The sequence below is a fragment of the Chenopodium album genome, chromosome 4, assembly GCF_948465745.1.
Source record: "Chenopodium album chromosome 4, dcCheAlbu1.1, whole genome shotgun sequence".
Lineage (NCBI taxonomy): Eukaryota > Viridiplantae > Streptophyta > Magnoliopsida > Caryophyllales > Amaranthaceae > Chenopodium > Chenopodium album.
In genome coordinates, this window is record NC_137837.1 from 2,828,851 (window position 1) to 2,853,074 (window position 24,224).

Here is a 24,224-nt window from a genome sequence, read left to right on the forward strand (position 1 = left end):
ATTAGACCAAATGTACCATGATGGAATAATGCAAAGATAGCAAAACCAAGAAAGTAAAACGAACATCTACTGATCTACTTGCTGATAACGTGGACCCTTCCAATGCTCACAATTCGTACAACATGAACCAACTACAGCTTTATTGCAAAAATGAAAAATTTCATGTCTTGACTTGATTGATAAAAGAAAAATGGCGTTGCTTAATACTTCATTCTTCAACCCCAAAACCCGCCAAATTCTGTTTCACCATCATCTTCATCAAGTTAAACCCTTAAATTCTGTTCAATTTCCTCAATTTCCCAATACCCATTTGTCTAATCACCTCAGAAATCCCAGCTTAAGATGTTTTTCTCAAAAACAAAGCCAACCCACCCAAAAATCACTCAAAGAGGAAGAAGAAGATTTGGGAAAAGAAGTTGAAAAGTATGAATTTGAGAGGTTGTTCTCAAATCTTAATCAAGCCACTTTGAAGCATGAACCTGGTTAGAATTCTAGCTTATTTTTTGCTCATTTTGCTTGAAATTATAATTAAATTCTTATTTTTGAAGTTTGATTGTTTTATTGATCAATGATCATTCCTTTCTTATATTCTGTTGGCAGGTAGCCTTAGCAGTTCAATCTTCCTTGTGGCAGGAACTACGGTATCCCCACCTCCTAATTTAGCTTAGTGCATAAAATTTTTAAATTTGAGTGTACATTATTGATTTCTGGATTATATTATATGTGCCCATCTCCTAGTTAGGGGGATAAATTAATGTATGTAAAAGCAGTAAAGCACTATGTTACGCGCCTAGAAGAAATATATTGTGTTATATGTGTGCCTCGAATGCTCCATGTTGATATATGCTTTAGTATTAGGGTGTTTGGAGCTTTAAGCAAAGAAGCATGGAAAGGGCTGACTTAAAATGAGCATATCTCAAGATCTAGAAGTGATATTGAGATGATTCAAGTTGGAGGTGATAGCTCTTCTCAAGAGCTTTCCAACGACCGGTCATAAGCTTGATTTGGTTAAGAATCGAGGGGGTTATGACTGTTTAAAGAAGTGATGTCCGCGTAGGGGGAGTTCGACCGAACCATTTAATAGGTTCGGTCGAACCTTTTGGCAGAACTGATGCCCTTTTGATTTCTAGAGTAGGTTCGGTCGAACCTATGGAGGTGTGACCGAACCACACTAAGTTCGACCGAACTCTGGGTAGGTTCGGTCGAACCTTCGAGCCCCTGTTCCAGCGCTGCGATTTCTTCTTATTTTGCTCGGGATGTAATCTTAACCGTCGATTCATCTTGCACTATATATACTCTTGTTTTTCATTTTAGAGAGTATGAGAGAGAAACACAAGTGAGACTTAGACCTTAAATTAGCTCACCAAGAACACCATCTTTCTCCATTGTAATTCTTCCTCCATTGAAGAGTAATACAAGCTCCAATCTCCCCAAAAGTGGATGTAGCTCATTTTGAGTGAACCACTATAAATCTTGTGTGTTTTATTTTGTTCATTTTTAATTGCTTTCTCATTTAGCTTTGCATTGTTCCTCAATCAAATTCAAAGTCCCAAAAAAGGTCCTATTTCATAACAATTGGTATCAAGAGCTTATGTTGTTTTTGGGGTTGATTGTTTGATTTCTTGTTTTGAGTATTGAGTACTCATGTCAACTAGACATTGAGAAGTTTGATAGGTCAATTAATTTTGGCCTTTGGAAATTAAAGATGAAAGCTATTTTGATACAAAATGGTGTGCACAAGGCCCTTGATGGGAAAGAAGAAAAACCGTTAACCATGACGGAAGAAAAGTGGGAAGAGATCGACTTGAAGGCTTTGTCGGCTATACAACTTTGTCTCTCGAACGAAGTATTGAGGGAAGTTGCCAATGAAACTACCGCGGAGGAGCTATGGACAAAGTTGGAGTCTCTTTACATGGCAAAGAGTGTCACCAACCGTCTATTACTCAAGAGTAGACTCTATGATCTCTGCCTTGAGGAAGGTAATTCACTTAAGTCTCATTTAGATGAATTTTTCTCGATTGTCATGGATCTTCAAAATATTGATGTGACATTGGATGATGAAGATCTTGCAATTTATTTGTTATGTTCATTACCACCTTCTTACAAGCATTTTCGTGAAACTATCTTGTATGGTAGAGATGACTTGAGTATAGATGATGTTAGAGATGCTTTGACCCAAAGGGACTTAATTGATAATCAATTAATTTCTAAATCATCTAATAACTCCAATGATGGTTTGTTTGTGAGAGGTAGAACCTTTGAAAAGGGTTCTACTAGTAATGGTAATGGGGGGAAGAATAAGGGTCGGTCTAAGTCAAAGAAACCGAATCCTAATCGTAACAAGACTTGCAATTATTGTCGCATTAAGGGTCACATTAAAACGGAATGTTGGAAGTGGTAAAAGAAACAATTGGGAAATGGTGATGCTAAGAACACAAAGGGCAAAGACTCTCAAACTACCGCCGAGGCTAGTTATGTTGACACCGATAGTGATAGTGGTGCATTGGTTGCCACTCATGGGAAATTCAAGGGAAAGGATGAATGGATTTTAGATTCGGGTTGCTCTTTTCATATGACCCCCAACAAGGATCTCTTTAGCTCTTATGAGGAGTATAATGGAGGTAATGTCACAATGGGAAACAATGCTACTTGCAAAGTGATTGGAATTGGGACGGTCGCCATCAAAATGTTTGACGGTGTTGTGAGAACCTTAACTAAAGTTCGTCATGTTCCGGAGCTCAAGAAGAATTTGATATCTCTTGGCACCCTTGACACTAATGGGTGCAAGTACATAGCGGAAGGTGGAGTTTTGAAGATTGTCAAAGGTGCTCTTGTGTTGATGAAAGGTTCAAAAGTGGGTAGCTTGTATACATTACAAGGATCCACCATGGTTGGCTCGGCAAATGTTTCCACAGGTACTATGAGTGATAGTGAAACCAAGTTATGGCATTCGAGACTTGGCTATATGGGGGAACACGGTATGTCGGAGCTTTGTAAGCAAGGTCGTTTTGGAAGCTTGAAGCTTGGGAACCTTGGATTTTGTGAGCATTGTGTGTATGGTAAACATAAGCGGGTTAGCTTCAAACCCGCAATTCACAACACCAAAGGGATTCTTGACTACATCCATTCGGATTTGTGGGGTCCTTCTAAAGTCCCTTCTATTGGTGGTTGCAATTATTTGCTCACTATGGTTGATGATTTTTCTAGGAAAGTTTGGTCATTCTTCATCAAGCATAAAGATGATGTATTTGATGTTTTCCTTGATTAGAAGACCATGATTGAGAAGAAGACCGAGAAAAGAATCAAGACCTTGAGGACCGATAATGGTCTAGAGTTTGTTGAAAAGAAGTTCACAAAGTATTGTTCCAAGAATGGCATTGTGCGGCATCGAACTTGTGTGGGTAGACCTCAACAAAATGGGGTTGCGGAGAGAATGAATAGAACTCTCCTAGAGAAAGCAAGGTGTATGCTCTCACAAGCAAATATGGGGAAATCTTTTTGGGCGGAAGCCGTGTCAACGGCTTGTTACTTGGTGAATCGCTCTCCTCACTCGGCCCTTAACTTCAAGTCACCACAAGAGGTATGGTACGGAAAACCCGTTGATTATTCTACTTTGAAAGTATTTGGTTGTCCGGCTTTTATTCATGTAAATGATGGTAAACTTGAACCTAGAGCTAAAAAATGTATTTTTATAGGCTATGGTTTAGGTGTTAAGGGTTATAGAGTATGGTGTACCCAATCTAGAAGAGTTATAACTTCTTGAGATGTAGTCTTTGATGAAACATGTATGATTGCTCCCGAAAAGGAGATTTCTATATGTAATGATGATGTAGGTACACACCATGATACCGAGGAGGAGGTGGAGCTTGATGATGAGCATCCACATCATGAAGATGGTCCCTCTCCAAGGAGACCTCGTGAAGCAACACCACAAACCCAAAAGAAGTCCATTCCCTAAGCGAGAGCAAAAAGACAAATCAAGCCTCCAAGTAGATACGTCGAGGAGTGTGATTATGTCCAATATGCTCTCACCGTTGCAAGTCAAGTTGAGACCAACAATGATGATCCATGCTCCTTTAAAGAAGCAATGTCTCAATCCGATGCCGGTAAGTGGTTAATAGCCATGAAGCAAGAGATGGAATCTTTGAGTAAGAACAATACTTGGGAGCTATGTTGTGCACCAAAAGGCAAGAGAATTGTTGGGTGCAAGTGGGTGTACAAGAAGAAAGAAGGTACACCGGAATCGGGTGGTTCTATCTACAAGGCAAGAGTTGTTGCAAAGGGTTTCACGCAAATTGAAGGCATTGACTTTCATGAAGTTTTCTCACCGGTTGTGAAACACTCATCCATAAGGGTGTTTCTTGCCTTGGTAGCTATTGAAGACTTGGAGCTACACCAAATTGATGTGAAGACCGCATTTCTCCATGGTGAATTGGAGGAAGAGATCTACATGAGACAACCGGAAGGGTTTGAGGTGGTTGGAAAGGAAGATCATGTATGCCGTCTTGTGAAGTCCTTGTATGGTTTGAAGCAATCTCCAAGGCAATGGTACAAACGATTTGATTCGTTCATGTTGGCACATGAGTTCACAAGGAGTTCATTTGATAGTTGTGTTTACTTCAAAGAACTTGAAGGTGGTTCCTTTATCTACTTACTCTTATATGTAGATGATATGTTGGTGGCTTGCAAGAATATGATTGAGGTTAACAACTTGAAAAGGTCGTTGAGTAGTGAGTTTGATATGAAAGATCTCGGTGAAGCCAAGAAGATTCTTGGTATGGAGATCATTCGTGATAGGAGTGCGGATGTATTGTATCTTAGTCAAAGAAGATACATAGAGAAGGTGCTTGAGCGTTTCTCCATGATACATGCAAAACCCGTGTCCACTCCATTGGGTTCTCACTTTAAGCTCTCAAAAGAGCTTTGTCCTCAATCCAAAGAAGAAGAGAAAGATATGGCTCACATTCCGTACACAAGTGCGGTTGGAAGTGTGATGTATGCCATGGTATGTTCAAGACCGGATATAGCTCATGCGGTGAGCATGGTGAGCCGGTATATGTCAAGACCGGGAAAGGTCCATTGGGAAGTCGTGAAGTGGTTGTTGAGGTACTTGAAAGGAACCTCAAACGTTTGTCTTGAATTTGGAAGGGATGCAAACGGACTTGTTGGCTATTGTGATTCGGATTATGGAGGAGACTTGGATGATCGGAAATCTACATCCGGTTATGTTTTTACTTTGGGTGGTACGGCCGTGAGTTGGCAATCTTCGCTACAAGATGTTGTAGCTCTTTCAACTACGGAAGCCGAGTTCATGGCCATTACCGAGGCATTCAAGGAAGCAAAGTGGCTTAAGGGTCTAGTGGGTGAGTTTAGTTCATATTCAAGCTTGGTGTCCGTTTTTGGTGATAGCCAAAGTGCAATTCACTTAGCCAAGAACCAAAACACATTTTATAAACGAACCAAGCACATTGATGTTAAGTACAACTTCGTTCGAGATGTGATTGCAAAGAAAGAGTTACTCTTGAAAAAGATTGGTACCGAGGAGAATCCCGCGGACATGTTGACAAAATCTTTGCCTACAACTAAGTTCACTTTGTGTGTGGACTTAGTTGGTCTCTCTTTATGTTCGATGTAAGCCCTTAAAGGGCTTGTTTGGGGATGGAGCTTCATTGTTGATGATTACTAGTTAAGAGGAAGTGTGGAGGATTGCGAGTCAAGGTGGAGAATTGTTATATGTGTGCCTCGAATGCTCCATGTTGATATATGCTTTAGTATTCTGGTGTTTGGAGCTTTAAGCAAAGAAGCATGGAAAGGGCTGACTTAAAATGAGCATATCTCAAGATCTAGAAGTGATATTGAGATGATTCAAGTTGGAGGTGATAGCTCTTCTCAAGAGCTTTCCAACGACTGGTCATAAGCTTGATTTGGTTAAGAATCGAGGGAGTTATGACTGTTTAAAGAAGTGATGTCCGCGCAGGGGGAGTTCGACCGAACCATTTAATAGGTTCGGTCGAACCTTTTGGCAGAACTGATGCCCTTTTGATTTCTAGAGTAGGTTCGGTCGAACCTATGGAGGTGTGACCGAACCACACTAAGTTCGACCGAACTCTGGGTAGGTTCGGTCGAATCTTCGAGCCCCTGTTCCAGCGCTGCGATTTCTTCTTATTTTGCTCGGGATGTAATCTTAACCGTCGATTCATCTTGCACTATATATACTCTTGTTTTTCATTTTAGAGAGTATGAGAGAGAAACACAAGTGAGACTTAGACCTTAAATTAGCTCACCAAGAACACCATCTTTCTCCATTGTAATTCTTCCTCCATTGAAGAGTAATACAAGCTCCAATCTCCCCAAAAGTGGATGTAGCTCATTTTGAGTGAACCACTATAAATCTTGTGTGTTTTATTTTGTTCATTTTTAATTGCTTTCTCATGTAGCTTTGCATTGTTCCTCAATCAAATTCAAAGTCCCAAAAAAGGTCCTATTTCATAACAATTGTGTTACTTGTTTTGAGTTATGGCTTTGGTTAAGTGTGTGTGTGTGTGGTTCAGTGGTTGGGAGGAGGTCTGATAACTGATGCTCCTTTCAAACTAAAGGTGCCTAAAATTATGATGATGATAATATAGAAGCTTTTGAGTGCATTGTGCTTACATACATTGATAGTGGGACTTTAATTGCCTTATACTATATTGCTTTTACATGTTCAATTGTTTCTTTTTATGGTGTATATATATCTTCAACTATTACATGGACTTCATATGATTAGTTGATTACTCAATTTTACCAAGTTTCCCTTGCTGTTTTGTTTAACTCATTTTTTTTGTTTTCCGAGAACTTTACAGATTGGTGCAGGGATTTTAGCAATTCCTGCTGTGACACAAGAATCAGGGTTTCTTGCCTCTGCAGTGGCGTGCATTGGTTGTTGGGTATACATGGTGGGGATTTGCAGCGGATTTGTTAATTTGATTGTCATGGTTGAATAGTGATCATGTACTGATGCACTGGTGGATGGTCTAAACAATATTTTTGAACATTTGCAGGTTGCAACTGGCTTACTAATTGCTGAAGTTAATGTAAATACGATGTGCGAGTTGGGTTCTGGGGGTGTCTCTCTGGTAATTCATGCCCTATCATTATCTTCAGGATTGTTAACATTTTGAATGGACAAGAAAATACAGCTCCCTTACTACTTTGAGAAACCCAAATCAGGCCATGAATGAATTAGTTCCATTTAATTTGCAAGTTTCATTTCACTCCTTCTTGTGATTATGCAACACTATCATATCATCATAGTGATCAAAACACGTATCGTGTCTTTTTCTTTTTGGAGCCTTGAGTTGGATTTTGCTTAGAACATATGCAAGTGCATTAGTAAAAGGAATGTTTGATTTTGTGGTTTTTAGGAATGTCATGCATCATTTGTTCATTACAACAACTATCAAGTATCACTATCATTCTTTGAACATCTTTAATCAGTATGTGACCTATATGTCGCTTTATCCTTCTTTCAAAATTGTGACCAATGTTTCTTTACTCATATGCAATGATTGATGGTGTAATTTTTAAACTGCTGACTTTCGTTTTTTTGAAGAGATGAATGTTGCCTGTGTCTTTCTTATGCAGACATGTTATTAATTGGAAATTGTTTTCAGGTGTCAATGGCAAAGAGAACGGTAGGTTCAGTGGGAGTCCAAGTTGCTTGGTAAGACATTTTGTTTGAATTATGATTATGTACATAAGAAACTTCTAGTGTCTCCTACATCTGAAGATTTAAGAAGAGTATAATTTTCTACTTACTTTTGTCTAGGATCTTAACATTTGACTTGTTAGAAGTAGTTTACAAGGACTATTGCCCCTTGTAAATCCTTGAACCTTAAAGTTAAACTGATTTATGTTACTTCAACTTCAGAATGCACATCTCATTTAACTTAAATAGTTGGATGGGTGGTATAAGCAGAGCCTTCACAAAGATAGTGGTTCAGCTTAGCCCTAGAAAATAAGGGTAGGTTACAAGAGTCTATCCTCATTACATTACTATGCAGTGATCTATAGACAGTTAAGGCCAAGTGAAAGAGTAACTGTTAAAGAACCAGTAACCCTCATACTACAAGTGCTTGTTTGTTGGGGTGTCTGGCATAGAAAAATAAAATAAAACTCTGGCTTATTGGAGAAGATGTATTTGAAAAAGGAACACATTAGGGTGGGATAAACTTCCATGTGTCTGAGCAATTGATTTTGGTTGTATATCCAGCATGGCAGTTTTTAATTGAGTTGCATATTGCATTAGCTTGTCTTGAGAATTCTTAAAATATTCTAACTAAATCTTGCAGCAAACATTTCTTCTTTTTACTTTTTTGTGCATTACAGAACATGAATTTTAAATTCATTACCTAACGCATTTTGCTTGATGAATCTATTGAGGATAGTTGTTCGTATATTAACTAACGACTGTGTTTCCTTGTACTGCAGCTGGTCATACATTTTTATACATTATGCTCTCCTTGTTGCCTACATTGCACGGTCGTCAGATATATTGACAAATTACCTTGGAATTCCACTGTATGAGCTATGCTTCAAGCAATCTCCTTTCCTTTGAATTTGGTAAAGCATAAGTGCATCTATTGTTGGTATTAGTTATTTTCTTAGTGCTCATACGCAATTGAAATAATAGTGATATAGTCATTCTGCATGTGTGAATATTTAGCTTCTAGTTTGCGTTGGATTTATTCTGAGTATACATAAATGATTTAGCCCTGTGTTTCCGTGTCCTATAAAAAGGTTAGAAGTGTCAGGTAAGCTTGGGTGGTGTATTTTACCCGTAGGCATATCCTGGATTAGAAAATAGAAACGACACTCATGGGTAGAGTTGACATAGCTGACTTTAAGGCATCGATATGCAAGTCTCTCAGCTTGTAGTTGATGAAGTATTTGAGCCTTCTGTAATTCTTGACTTGGTCTGGACTTATTGTGTATCACTGTATCTGTATTTTATAATTACCTTTTGAATTGAATTAGCCACTGTAGCTGTGCTCATGGTTAATGGTTGCAAGTTGTAACAAAATTTAAATTCATTCATTTTATGCAGTGGGTCTAGTGTAAAGATTTTGATGAATTTAATTGTTATGACAGATGGGAAAGTGCAGCATTGTTTTCACTGGCTTTTGGAGGATTATGTTACTTTGGAAGGTATGTGTACGCCTTTTGCTCAATATTATTGTGATAGAACTATTTGGGTATGCTCTTTTTTTTACTCCCTCTGTCCTGTAACTCATCCTTTTTGAAAGGAATTTAAGGATATTGAAAATCAGAAACTGTAATAGAAAAAAAATGTGAGTGGGGTATGTGGGCCCAAAATATGTTCTTTTGAAGATGAACCTTTACTCAGGAATGGAAGAAAAATATTTTCCATGATCAACCAGCTCTGGTTTTTTTCATTTCCCTTTTGCCATGTGCTTACTTATTTAGTTCACTGAAGAGTGAAGATGGTCCTTCATGTTTTAGTGAGATGATAGTTATTTATTTCTTGTATCATTTATTCATCGTCTTTCTTGAATGCTGCATCATAAAATTTGAGTCGTTGATTTTGAAACATAGTGACAGAGTGGCACTCATAACTCTATTTCTCTGTTACTCGTATTTCATAAGCTTATCGCTTGAGTTTGTTCTACCAAGATGAAATTTGTTTTTACTTATATCCTGCAGCCAACGTTTCATTGGTGCTGTTAATGGACTGTTAGTGTTGGGGATCATTACTGCATTTACAGCTTTAGTGGTGAGACATCCTCTTTATGAGCTGAGTGGCCCTTCTCCCATTGCCCCTCTTCTTTCTTTATCTATTTAAGTTTATTCTTTTTATTATGAAATGTGTTAGAGCTGCTTCATATTGGCCATGTTTATACTAGGCGGAACCATGATTTTTTGTGCTTAAGACCAGATTTTCACTTCACTTTTTTTAATAGAATATGATTTCGTTATCTCCAGGTCGTTGCTAGTGCAGACCTACATCTTGATGCTCTTTTGAAGGCCAATTTTGAAGCTGTGCCTTCAAGTATACCTGTCATAGCACTTGCTTATGTCTATCATGTAAGTAAGCTAATCCCTATGCCCCTTAAAGTGTGTCTCCTGTCTCGTTCTTTTTTTCTTGTCTAACTTCACCAATCAATCATTAATTATTTTCAATGTATAATTGAAATAATATTAATTGAAGGTAAATCTTGATACAAATCTCACAATTTGTTTTAGCTCATTAATTTTGTTTATGAAGCATGTCTTTTCTTTGGTTTGTTCAGAACGTGGTGCCTGTCCTTTGCACAAACTTGGAGGGTGATCTGTCAAAAGTAAGGTGAATCTTTGATTAGCATTGTTATCATTGCTGCATTTCATTATTTTAGGACAAATTGTGAAGTACATTTATTTGCATTGTGATGTTATCCAAGACCAAATGCTAGAGTCAATATAGACAAAGAAATGGTTAAACTCGATAGTATTCCTCCATCCATAATTAGCATTGTTATGCTGTTCCAACCATTCTTAATCCCGGAAATGACTTTCTTTTTACAGAAAAAAAAACCTTCATAATAACCGGACCATTCCTATCCTCTCTTCATCATTGGCACATTAAGAAATGTTATCATAAAGGTTATTGCACCAATTGTATGTTTTAACATATTGTTGATCAAAGACAGGTAATGATCTAATCCTCTTGCATGGTACTGAAGTGAACATACTTTGTCATGGTTTACATATAAGCAGCATAATCTGATACTCCAGCTTGCCATATGATTTTATGACAACTTAAGCTCTTGTTTCTGGTATATTATGAGTATATCTGTTCTCTTGCAGGACAGCAGTTGTCGTAGGAACCGCTATTCCCCTGCTTCTATTTCTTGTTTGGAATGGTGTAATTCTTGGTACCTTCACTAATCTAGATTCAGATGTTGGGAAGATTCTTGATCCATTACAAGAACTGAGATCAAGCAATGGAGTTGTTGGGGTAATTGTATTTTGAATTTTCTTTATAGTTTTGGTGTTGTTGACTCTGTGGAAGCAGATTGACCAATTCTACACATTGCTTCTGTTTTTGGAAATTTATGCAATGCAGCCAATAGTCGATACCTTTTCAATTTTTGCTATTGGGACATCATACATTGGATTTGTTCTGGGACTTGCCGACTTTTTAGCTGATTGTAAGCACTTCTCCTTTTCCTGCTATAGAATTGTTTATGATACTTGCATTGTTGTTATGGCTGTATTATATAATTCGCATTGGCTGAAGATTTTTATTTTGCAAATTAAGATTTTTGTGAAAAAGTTCTAACAGTTTCAAGAAACTTGTAATTATATTGGTTTTGGCTTCATTTACTCTGGCACATGTTTTGAAAAACAATTCTTCTGCTCTTGTGAAAGAAAGTGCAAATTTTAGAAAATTACGTTCCAATTGATTGAAGTATAAATAGTTGATATCTTATGCATCTTTTGATTGGTACCTAATTGAAGACTGAGGTTTCCCAACCATTATTGCAGTGCTGAAACTCCCTGCTGGTCAAAGCAAACCACTTCCATATCTGATTACTTTGCTCCCACCATTGGTGCTTGCACTGTTAGACCCCGAAATTTTTTTCAAGGCTTTGGATTTTGCTGGAACATATGGTGGTAAGCATATGTCTTGCGTCTTTCAGTTGACTGATTACGTAAATTCTAGTAGGATTACTCCTGCCATCTCTAGACAATAAGCCGCATTTGTTTAGGGTAGCATTTTTAACAAACTGCTTATTAATACCATAACCATTCACTATGCAAAGTTTTAAGTCGCCTTCCCATTGTTGCCTTTGGAATTCTGCTATTCTAGTCAAGGGTGTCGTTAAAGGTAATATGGGAGAAGTATAATAGGAGGATACATTTCTATTATACTACGAAGTATATTTGAATTCTTTGCTTATATTTTTAGGACGGTCTTGAATAGAATAGTGGCTTATTATCTAGGGATGAACAGTGTATGTGTCTAGTAGTTAACAGTTTCTGTAATCTTGCAGTATTGGTGCTTTTCGGAATTCTTCCTGCAGCAATGTCTTGGTCAGACCGATACTTGACTTCACCAGAGCTCCCAAAAGTGCCCCAGCAGGTTCCCGGAGGAAAGGTTACTCTTTCCCTAGTGATGGGTGGCGCTGCATGGGTCATTTCATCAGAAATACTCAAGACTTTCAATCACTCTTGAGAAGATTGTGACATGCTCCAATAAAAGAAGGCGACAACAGAAATTGAAACAAAAAGCTTTGAGACTTTAGGCTAGAATAACAAGAAGCTGTTTGAAGTAGAGCATTTAAGAACAAGCGATCCGATCCTTGGATGTTAAGAACTCTGCTTGTATGACAGTAAAAGTGCACATACTAAACCTTCATCAAGATCTACATGTAAGTAACTAATATTACTAAGTATACCATTATACTCCATAATGATCTCTTTGAGCTTGTAATATTTTGTTCATCTCTTTGAGCTTTATTGATCAAGGTTAATATTTTGTTTATCTCTTTGAGCTTGTTATGCTGATGCACATTGTTTCATTTCAACGTCACGGTGGATATATTTGATGTAAACTACTTTTCACATTTACCTTAATTTAACTAAATTGATATTATTTTTATTGAACTGAAATTATTTTTACTAAATTGAAATTATTTGCTAAACTATACTTTTTTTTTTTCAAACTGAAATTATTTTTACTTAATATTATTATAATTTACTACATTAAAATTATTTTTACTTGTTATTATTTTTTAAGATGAGTGAAATTTAACTTAATTGTCCACTACATAAAAGTTTTAAATCGATTCCAACTAGTGTATAATTAGGTATTTTTACACTAAAATTTTACAAAAATGAAGACAGTAATTTTTTTTTTTTTTTTTTTTTTTTTACGAAAGAAAAATAATACCAACGAAATTTGTTACAACTCCATTACTCCAACAATACTGGTTGACATCGTTCTAATAAAAACAATACTGATTCATCTCATAATACAACGGTAAGTAGAATTTGTTACAATCATTAATCTAGAGGAATCCATGAATATTTTTACATTGTTAAATTCAAAAAGGCATAACCTTCATCAAATTTTTTTTCTTACTGAAGATAAATCCAGATTTGAAGAAATAACCAGATTTAAGTCAAGAAAAGTAACGAATTGAGTTTTTTTTTTCTCTTCTAAAAGGTACTATATTAAGATGATTTGCCATCAATGTAGTTCCTAATCTAACAAATTTTCAAAAATCTCATCTTATCTCATGTTAACAACCTACAGCTGGCAAACAATCAAAGATATTCATAATCATGATTCATGATTTCACCACCTAATCAATACGAGTATTTGCATGGTAAAAAAGAAAGGTAAAGTCTTCTCTCAAAACTGAACCCTACACACAACAATTGTCTTAGATGCACATACGGGTCTACCCCTGCGCTGAGGAGATATGAGAAGAGCAGCATAGCACACTGCTCGGTCGCTTCGTAGCCAATTGAATGCATCACTAAAAACAAGTCAATAACTAGAAGCACATGAAAACATGCCCTACTTCAGGGTAGATTTTGTACATGGACATCTCTTTAAGTTTGTAGCCAAACATACACAGCCGTCTCAGTCACCAAATAAAGTCCCTATCAATGATGAACTGGAGTAAAGCTGTATGTAAACTTTAGGGTAGATTTTGTACACGAACGTCTCAGTCACCGAAATAATTCCTCTGCCAACAAGCTAACCTATGGCTTTCAATGGTTCCCACCGCTAACTTGACATACTCTACACGGCGAGCTTATTCCCATGCCCTTCCCTCCAAAGGGCGTCAACTCGATAAAATAGCCTCATGTTCTAAAACTGATTCTCAGACTAATCCTAAAAGGGATGGATAGGATATGCTGATACAATACTAGCATAGAATATTCATACCAGCTAAAGGCGGCTGTCAAAACCACCACAATAACAGCCCAAAATAGCGTATACAACAACAGTGAATATGGAGCTCTCAAGAAACTCCACAGTGAAATTACTGAAATACACCTGATACCTCTATAAAGAGGCTCAAGTAATGGAGAATATGTACTCAGAAGACAACAGCTGAGTTCTCATTGGAAAGCATAGAAAGACGAGAGAAACTGAGAGAAAATAACAGAAATAGATGGCACCAGCAAAAGAAACTGAATAATACATATGAACACATCTACATGAGGCCTTACCCCCAGAAATAGAAAATATTTATAGAAAAAAAAAAAGGCAGAAACCTGTAAAATTCTTGGACCAGGACCAAAACATTGTCATTGTCTGAGGCAACTTTGTTCCATTTCAACATATTTACGAAATTTCAGTTAAAATAGCCAAATTGATCTCAAAGGCATGCAAGCAAAGACAGCAAGTAATTCAAGCAATGCTGATTACACACATACATAACCTAGTAATCAAAAGGCCACCCGCTGTAATTCATCTCATGATTCTCATGAGTGGTTGGAGGTGGGGGTGGTGGTGGTGGGGGTGGGGATGGATTGCTTGCGCTAGTTGGAACATACTCACGAGTGCTGCTACTGTTTGATGAACGAAAAGGCCACAGGAAAGAGAATGGATTCCTCCTGCTCGTATTCTGGTCACTACTTCCTCTCTCTCTTGAGTTGTTACTAGAACTTCTTCTGCTCACACTACTAGTGCTTTGTCTGCCACTTGAAGTACTCGAGCCTAACTCATGGCGACAAACAGGGCATGAGTTATGCTGGACCAACCATGGGACAATGCAATCAGAATGGTACATGTGATTGCAAGGCATTTGCCTAGCTTCAGTGCCCAACTCAAATTGATCTTTACAAACAGGGCAATGTGAATCAGTCTGGATATGTGCCCGAGTGATCTTGACTATGGGCATTGCATCAATTGCTGTTCGAGGGGCTGGTGGTGGCCCCTGCCTGTCAACCATTAGCTGCTCGATCAACTCTTGAAGGCCAGGCCCCACAAACAGATCACCATTATTTCCCCGGCTCAATCCAATTCCAGGGTTTCCATTAAAGAACATCTCAAACCCACCACTTCTAGGCATTGGCATCCTTCCGGGCATTTGCCCTTGAAAAATCAACCAAGGGCTACGATCAGCATCTAAACCATATCTCCTCCTTTGCCCCATAAATGCATCCAAAGCTTCAATTAACCCTAACCTATGCTCGGGATTATTCCGGATCATCAAAGAGTCTAAAGCTTCCATAATTCCATGTAATTGATCTGGACCATCTCTCATTCCATATGGATGAGTAGTAGCCGTAGAATATCCACCAGGACCAGGACCAGGACCAGGAACAGGACCACCACCTAACTCCTCTAACTCTTGCACAAACCCTCCATCACAATAGGGGCAAATCGTGCCTCGGCTTCGAGGGCGAATTGGCTGCCTGCATTGATAACACCAGTGTGTATTTCCACCACTCGACATCGTAAAAACAATCCCTCTCCTTTCACTTCTTTCCCCTTGATCAAAATCTCCCCCCTCAAATATCCCCCAAATCTACTAACTTCAACAACCAAGAATCACCCTGCATCAAAATTTGTAACTCTAATGTTCAATAATACTTTTCAAACAAATTCATCAAAACAAATTGCAAATTTTATCAGGAAGATGAAATTCACACTTCAGTTACAAATGTTACACCAAAGTCACCAATCAAAATCCCAAATACCCAATTCAATTTACAAACAATCACTTCATTTTCAAACCAAATTCAACAATTCAATCATCCATAAAATCCCAAATTAAGAGTAAGATCTGAAATTGACCAAAATCACAAAATGAAAAGCAGATTCAAAGAACAAAATCAATCTAATCATGCAAATTAATAAATGCTGAAAACACAAAACCCACATCAAATTAACCCAATTAAACAACAAGATGCTGACAAAAACATCAAGTTCAAATTAAAGAACATAACTTTACATAAAACCCATAAATAATAACCAAAAATAAATCACTCCCAGATGAAAAAAATCCAAACCCATCAATGAAAAATAAATAATGAAGAGAGAGAAAGAGTGATTTACCAGAGACAACCATGGAAACTGAAGTGACGAGAGGAGAGAGAGAAAGAGTGTTTATTGCAAAAATGTGTTTTTTTTAGAGAGAGAAAGTGAAATTTAGAGAGAGAAAGAGAGGAATAAGAAATTCTAGAATCTGATAAGAGCCATTGGAAATTAATTTTGATAGATGATTGATGGGGTTGGTTGGGTGAAAACGCTAAAATGCGCTAAGGTGCGCACTACGCCTAACTTTAGAAAACGCTAATGATGAGGTCAGCGGTTTTGGAATGTGGAAATTATCGTGCCTTTGCCTTGTCTCATGGGTTGATTTTGTTTTTTCGCACACTTTTATTTTTGTTGATAAAATATTGACTTATAATGACTTTGGATAATTATTTGGAATGCTGTATCTTTTTAGTTGCAATACGAGTACTATTTTATTTTGAAAATTATAAATTAGTTATATTACTAATTATACAGTATTTTTTATTTTTGACATTTATTTCTCTCTATCTCTCTTATTTATATGAGTCTTTTTAAATTTTCTCTTTCAAAAAATTGTCTAACAAATTGTGAAAATAAAAGTGTGACAGCTAAAAAAACAGAAGTATTAAAAAAAAAAAGGTTTAAAAAATATATATGTGTAAAAACATTTTTTATGATTTTTATCAATTTTTTTTGGACATTTGTGATGTTTTTTGTTAAATGATATGAATATTTTTTTTATTTTCAAATTCAAAAGATGTAATTGTGTAAACAGTAACTATTTCTTTGTTTGAAATTTTTTTTATTAGTTGGAACAATTTTAAGAGATTACGGGAGCTTATTAAACTAGCTTAGCTTGGTTTAATTACAGTATATATTACAATTTAAAGAGATTACGGGAGCTTATTAAAGTATATGAGCCAATAAGCATATAGTATTGACAATATTTATAAATAATAATGAAAAAAAATCAGTGTAATCAATAATCTTACAACAAACTAGCTTAGCTTGGTTTATCATACATAGTTGTGTACTTGTTTAGACGTCAAATCATAATCTAAGTAATCGTTATGAATCACTTACAATCAATACCATGTAATCAATAATCTTCCACCTAAACTAAGCTTAGCTGTGACAATTTTATCTGACTTACTTATAGTCAATACCGTGTATAGCACTAATTTTTTTATGATAAATATTATTATAACACGTAACAACAATCAACTTGTACTTCTAATATTATAAAACGCATTATTAATAACAAAATCAATTTGAACTTGTCATTGACATTTACACGAAATATGAACCTCGTATATTGTTAGTTATTGGCTTATTAAACTACATTTGAATAGGTCAAAAGTCAAGGTCTTTTTCGTTACATAGTTCGCATTTTTTTAAAGACTTCACCATTTGCATCATCACAATAGCGAAAAGAATGCCGTAGTCATGTTACTTTCATAAATGATAGCTTGGAAAAAACATGAAAAACACTGAATTTAGGTTCACCAACCCTGCAACCCCCAAAACGCAGGAGAAGAACAAAATACGCCGTACACACTTGCACCGGACTCGGAACAAGCTTAATGACTGATATAATCTGCAGATTGGCAGCACATCGGTACCTATAATACTAACAAAGAATCCGATTTGATAAAAACTGTTACCGTTAAAATAAATCTCGGAGTTTTACAGCCCCACTCATCCCTCGAACCATACACACCACCTATAAGACAATGCAACGAAAACAAAATCTTTAGACACAAACTAAAGCATCCCAGATTAAGAACTACTAAAACCCGGAATAGAGCTATACTATGTAGTCCTCTTAAATCTTGTTGAAGGCGACAATATCACAGCTCTGGATGTATTCGTTTCTTGGCTCGGCTGTGAGGTAGTCTTCGATGAGGTTGTCGACGGAAACAAGGTCGTCAACAATGGTCATCATGATTGTCATCTTCTTAATACCGTAACCAACTGGGACCAATTTGCCTGCAGGAAAAAACATGGGACATTTAGCTCACAACATATAAAATTGCAAAGTTGAAATTAATAAAAGGTGAGAATGGAAATAGATAGGATCATACATGCTCCCCATGTGAGACCTTCCATCTGGACACTGCGAACAGCCTCTTCAAGCTTCTGCATGTCGGTTTCATCATCCCATGGCTTCACATCAAGAAGAATGGAAGATTTTCCACCTAATAACAAAGGTAGAATAGTCAGAGACAAAAAAGTTACATGGGCTATAGAGCTGTTTCACATGAAATGAATTCAGCAACAGTCATGAAATGAATTCAGCAACAGTTATGTAGGACCGGTCATACTATACCCAAACGAGTGCAAATCCATATGAAAAATTATAATCTCAGATTACACAAAGCACATATTAGTATATTACAATGAAATAAAAATTTCCCCATCTCCAAAGGAAAAGAAGACTATAGTTCTTCTGCTATAGGATAAAAAATAACTGGACAAGGGTATTACTTTGGCGATGGTTCATGCATAAGACCCATTATCCAGGTGTAACGCTCGAAATTCAACGCTTGACAAAAATGACAGAATGCACATAATACTCTCTTTCACAATAAGATTCATTTGAAATTGAGATCACAGTGCTTTCAAATTATAAATATTATTATCTAAGATAACACCAAGCATATACAACAGTAAAATAAACAATTTCCCCATCTCCAAAGTAAAAGAGGACTATAGTTCTTCCGCTATAGCTATAATATCTGGAGAAGGGTATTACTTTGGCGCTGGTTCATGCATAAGACCCATTTATCCAGGTGTAACGCTCGAAATTCAACGCTTGCACACAATGATATAAAACATATAGTCTCTCTCTTCTGCAATTAGATTCGATTGATATCCGATCACAGTATTTCCAGATTAAAAGATTGATGAATCAACCTCTGTGTTATGAAGCATTATCTACAGATTATTTCCACATATATATGACATTAAAACAAACAATTTTCCCATCTCCAAAGGGAAAGACTATAGTACTTCCGCTATAGGATAAAAGTCTCTGGAGAAGGATATTACTTTAGCGTTAGTTCATGCATAGCACCCATTATCCAGGTGTAATGCTCGAAAATTTAACGCTGACAGAATGCACATTGAGATCACATAAGTTTCGGAATAATATCTTTGACTAGCTCACCCCACCCAAAGCAAAGAAAACTAAGAAAATTTAGGCATAATTCAAAACAAAAATCTTACTTTCTTTCTTCTTTCCAGATGCCTTCTTAGCTGCCTCTCTCTCTTCTGCAGCCTTCTTCTCTTCCTCGGTCTCATCACCAAAGAGATCCATATCATCGTCATCATCTTCAGCAGTTGCTTCCTGCAAATTTACAAAAAAAAATTGCATAAGAGAACCATAATACTATCAAACAATGACAGAAGGAGAAGAAAAATCGTAGGCTATATTTATAAAAAATAAATTGACATTGAGATCGCAGCGCTTTCAGATCATCTTATAAACAATATAAATTCAAACCATTTTTTTTACTTTCTTCTATTACATATACTATTACTACAAAATCATATGTTCAATCTCATTCATATTGCTCATTTGTTATTATTTGAGTTCTATAAATCATAAAGGTCCTTTAATTAGAGACTAATGAAATATCACTGGATTTTGACGAGTAAAACAGTAAATTATACAAAGTTATTTGTTTTTGTCAACAGCCTTGGCAAGTGTAAGCAGTACCATTTCTAACCTTAGTACATCACAAGTTACAACCATCTTTATATCAGAAGACAACTAAAGAAGCGCAATTAAATATAAGAACAAACCTTCTTTTCCTCAGCAGGAGCAGATGCAGCAGGAGCTCCCTGGGAAGAAAATCTCACACCGGCAGCTTGGCCAGGGAAACTGTCATCATAATAAAAAAAAAATAACAACTGATCAGATGTTGAACTCACTCTTAAGAACTCCAAAAGAACAAAAAAAAATCTTGGAGAATTTCTATTCTAGAAGAAACAAACAGACAAAATAAAATTATCTCTACCGCAAAAGGATGTGCAAGCGGGGTAAAATTTCTTTACACCTCCCAACATAACAAGCCACTGACTACTTAAAACTTGTTAAATTTTGGATCTACCCATACATCCATACTACCTCCATGTTTGAAATGTAAAACTCAAATTAGTGATGGATACTTGTCGGATAATAACCCAGTTCAGTTTAAGTGATCTCAAATCATACGTGTCCTATAAATCAAGAACTAAGAGAGTATAGATGCTTTAATATTGTGATGCATTTTCATGACGGTTTGCTGACAGGAAAACCATTATAACACCTTGACATGGAAAACCATATTGTGATGCATTTTCGTAACCGAACTTAGATTGCTGCTGTTAAACAGCTTCCACACATCCAGGTTTTATCATCACCGAAGCTAAAAGTAAATTAGGAAAGATTGGAAAGAGTGGTGAAAATCAGTCACAAACCTTGCGGCGAGCTGTTGGGAAACGCTCTCGTACCACTTGCTTGCATTTGGGAAAGAATCACTTGGCTTCTCCAATACTGCAGAGTACACCTTGATGTCATCCTTGGTCAGCTCATCCCTTTACAATAGTAATGAAGTTTACAAACATAAGTCCAATGAATGGAAAAAAATAGGGGCAATACTCTTCCAATCCAAAATATAATCGGGTTTCAGTAAATTTCGACACATATTAAGGATCTAATTAAATTATATTATCAATCAACAATGTTATATTGCTTACACACAATAACAAATCATGATATTATTATGTTGCATTAACTTATACAATAAAATATTATGGATCCAATTGAATTAGCAAAAATCCACAAAAATCAAAACTGTTTCAAAAGTTGGCACCTTTTAATCAACAGAATGTCAATGAACCAACAATGTAAACACATGGAATCTCTCAATGGAACCCATCCCAGTTTCTAAATCACTTTAATTTTCGAGAATCGTCGCACAAAAAATCACATTGTATAACATTAATTCAACGTTACCATATAATTTTACACAAGTTCAATCATCATCATAAAGTTACATTCAACAAAGTTCAAATCGAAGCGGCAAATAAATCAATTGAAATCGATAAATAAGCATATCAATCAGATTGTTACTAATTCAATACAATTCAGCTACAAAATCAATTACAGTGCTACAAATCAACAAAACTAAACAATAATTAAATTGGATCAAAAAATAAGGAAATTAAAATCTAGAAAAAATTACCCAGAAACGTAGGATTTTCCAGAAAGGTGATCATCGAGAGATTTGAGACCAGTCTCAGTGTGCAAATCCTTGAAAACTGCCATTATTAAGGATGAAATTTGAGGAGAGAGAAGAACAGAGATGAGTTCGAGAGAGTTGAAGAAGAGAGTGAGGCGGAGAGAAAAGGAAGAAGAATTGATGGCTGAATTTCTTTTTATATGCCAAAACCCTAGAGATTTTGGAAAAACTCCGAATATTCCTACTTCGCATAAACCTCTTTCCTTTGTTAAACTTCCCCCACTTTTTTTTAAATTCTCACCGGTAACACCCAACTTTTGTTTTTTCAACGGTAAAATGCAAAAAATTTTATTATCATTGGTAATCACCAATTAGTAATACTAATTTACTGGTAACATTAATGAAACATTTACCTAATTATTGACTAACCATATATTAATAATAACACAATTACAAACCTACCCTTCTAAAAAATCACTTCCCTCCAAAGTTATATGCTATTTTCCCTCCTTAATCAATTATCCCTTTATATAAACCTTAAACAACCCAATTCTATTCGTATTCCTTGTTCTTCTTCTTCTCAATTTCTCTTAATACTACCATGGCCAAACAAAATGCTCCAGCGAAAGGTTCTTGAGACAGGAGATCAGCTATAGGGAATGAGTCACCGTGATCTGCGACAATACTCAATTGTTTTCCAGTTAGATTAACAACAGAATTTGCAAGCTGACTTGCAATTAGTATACTAGCTAGATGAAACCCTGAAGTTATTTGATTAGACATAAGTGGTTAAGGGAAATAAATAGGGGCAATTGAGTCATTTCGTAGCTAATTTTCCACTTAACATAATAACCATGGTTAAGGAGTTAGGTAAAAGTTTCATTAATGTTACCAGTAAATTAGTATTACTAATTGGTGATTACCAATGATAATCCAAAATATTATATTCTACCATTGAGAAAAAAACGGAAGTTGAGTGTTACTGGTGAGAATTTCCCTTTTTTTTTTTTTTGACAAGTAAATACTCTGTTTATTAAACAACTACATAAGTACTTTTATATACTTTAGGTTTTTTTTTTTTAAAAAAACAACTTATATACTTTATAGTAGTTTGGTTATGTTCGGTTCAACTTGCTCCATGTCTTCATTCGCTTTTTCTAAGTGCATCGGTTTGACCACATATGACTATACTCAGGGCCTGTGTCTCATTGACTGAACTCAGCTAAACTGAACTGAAATGAATATTTTATAAGAGAAGGAAATTAGGAGCTGAACTGAACTGAGCTGAGCTAAACTGAATTGAACCTAACTGCTGAAATGAACTGAATTTCAACGTAAGAGAACAGACCCTCAGTAGAAGGCAAACTAAGTGGAATAAAATACACAATGGGTTTCGTTCTCTGATATTATACGAGTAATAACTATTATTTAATGATAATTCACTTTTTTTTTTCTTGCTATTGCTCGTCTCATGGCTAGGGTTTATGGACTTTAATGTGTAAGTCAATTTTTTGGAAGATTTAAAAAAATATAAAAAGAAAGGAGATTGTGGGTTAATGATTTGTTAGAAAGGAAATGGATGGATAAGTAGGGCTTGTTTGGCATCAGTTTTGGTTTTCAGTTTCCTGTTTTTTTTTTTTTAAAACCAAAAACATAAAACAGGAAACAAGAAAAAGGTGTTTCCACTTTTCTGTTATCAGTTTTCAAAATTATCATAATTTTAATAAGTTTATATAATTTTCAATTCATTATGGGACTCATATCATATACTTTTAGAAAACAAAAAACCAAAAAACAGAAAATCACAGCAATGCCAAACGAACCCGAATATTTAGTTCCCTTCAACTATTATAATTTGTCACTCTATTGAACTCAAAACTCTCTCTCAATCCGACCTTTTTCAACCAAGCACGATCAGTATAGGCTTGGGTTCATCTAACTTCAATTTTGCCTCTCTCTTTAGTCCTAACCTTTAAAAAGAATAAAAACCAAACACCTCCAAGGTTTTCTTCTAGATTTGCATAGAGCCCACCTCAATTCCTCAAATATATGTTTTTGCTGATCACCCAACTTTAGCATTTCGCAAAGAATAAAAATGCAATGAAATTAGTAGATTAATTGACTTACTCACAAACATGAAACATAATTGGAATTTGACGCTTGATCCTGTGATTTTGTTTGTCATAGGTCAATTGGGCTTTACTTTCTGGATTATTTGGGCTTATTTATGCATAATAATCTCTTTTCTATTGGACCTATGACATCCATTACTTAGAACATGGGCCTTATTTTCTCTATAAAATAAAATGCATATTTTAGACATATGAAGCATTAATATGTGTTTATAAAATGAAATTCAGGTCCGGTCTTGGTCCTTATGATGCCAGTTTTTACGTCCGGTCTGGGTAAAACCCCAAATTTTCAGGTTTGGACCTAAAACCGATGAAGTTGCGTTTTTTTATAATTTAACATGTCCAAACAGGTCTAATCAGGTCCAAATAGGTCCATATTAGGTCTAAACAGGTCCATACACAGGTCCAACAGTTTTTTCATTTTAAAAATAAAAAAAACGGGAAAAAATCACGTTTATTTAGGTCCAAACCCAGACCGGACCTGATTTTTCAGGTCTGGACCGGAACTGTTGATTCAGGTCCGATCTTCGATCCTTAAAAATCAAGGATTCAGGTTCGGTCTGGTTTTGGACCGGTGTACAACCCTATGTGTTTATATTAGTAGTAAATGCTAATTGCTAAGCTTATTATTGTATTATGGAGTATCTCATATCGTAACAAATATTTTGTCAATTCGTTTTGTTCTCGACAACGCTAGTAGTTTTTGGTTTAGTCAATGAAAAAAAAAAAAAAAAATTACAAGTCCCCTGTCCAAGTTTGACAATTTTCAATGGATGAAATTCAATCCGTGTGAAAGATATAACTGCTACGTAGGGATAGCATATGTCAATAGTTAAATATAGC

General features: G+C 36.0%; 2 protein-coding genes and 1 pseudogene across 4 annotated transcripts; 1 reads left to right on the forward strand and 2 right to left on the reverse strand.

The window, feature by feature from the left end:
* Positions 1 to 118: 118 nt before the first annotated feature.
* LOC145626318 (uncharacterized) lies at positions 119 to 12,523 on the forward strand. Of its 2 annotated transcripts, none has more exons than XM_081678745.1 (14): positions 119 to 482; positions 601 to 641; positions 6,843 to 6,926; positions 7,041 to 7,115; positions 7,653 to 7,702; positions 8,470 to 8,559; positions 9,130 to 9,186; positions 9,703 to 9,772; positions 9,982 to 10,083; positions 10,290 to 10,342; positions 10,843 to 10,993; positions 11,102 to 11,186; positions 11,524 to 11,652; positions 12,033 to 12,523. In XM_081678745.1, exons 1-14 carry the CDS (start codon positions 191 to 193, stop codon positions 12,212 to 12,214), a joined length of 1,461 nt encoding a protein of 486 aa, XP_081534871.1. In that variant the 5' UTR covers positions 119 to 190; the 3' UTR covers positions 12,215 to 12,523. The 2 variants fall into 2 exon arrangements, with proteins under 2 accessions (XP_081534871.1, XP_081534870.1); XM_081678744.1 differs by having other exon boundaries at positions 120 to 482; positions 6,843 to 6,935.
* Positions 12,524 to 14,146: 1,623 nt separating this feature from the next.
* LOC145628531 (putative E3 ubiquitin-protein ligase RHC1A pseudogene) lies at positions 14,147 to 16,219 on the reverse strand (annotated as a pseudogene). Its single transcript, XR_014111455.1, has 2 exons — positions 16,061 to 16,219; positions 14,147 to 15,558 (listed from the first exon to the last, which is right to left on the reverse strand). The product of XR_014111455.1 is annotated as a putative E3 ubiquitin-protein ligase RHC1A pseudogene (transcript).
* A 1,427-nt stretch (positions 16,220 to 17,646) lies between these two features.
* On the reverse strand, positions 17,647 to 21,427 carry LOC145628533 (elongation factor 1-beta 2-like). Its single transcript, XM_081680853.1, has 6 exons — positions 21,253 to 21,427; positions 20,486 to 20,602; positions 19,829 to 19,907; positions 19,250 to 19,370; positions 18,106 to 18,219; positions 17,647 to 18,010 (listed from the first exon to the last, which is right to left on the reverse strand). The coding sequence occupies exons 1-6, from the start codon at positions 21,333 to 21,335 to the stop codon at positions 17,847 to 17,849; spliced, it is 678 nt and encodes a 225-aa protein (XP_081536979.1). The 5' UTR covers positions 21,336 to 21,427; the 3' UTR covers positions 17,647 to 17,846.
* Between the last annotated feature and the right edge of the window lie 2,797 nt (positions 21,428 to 24,224).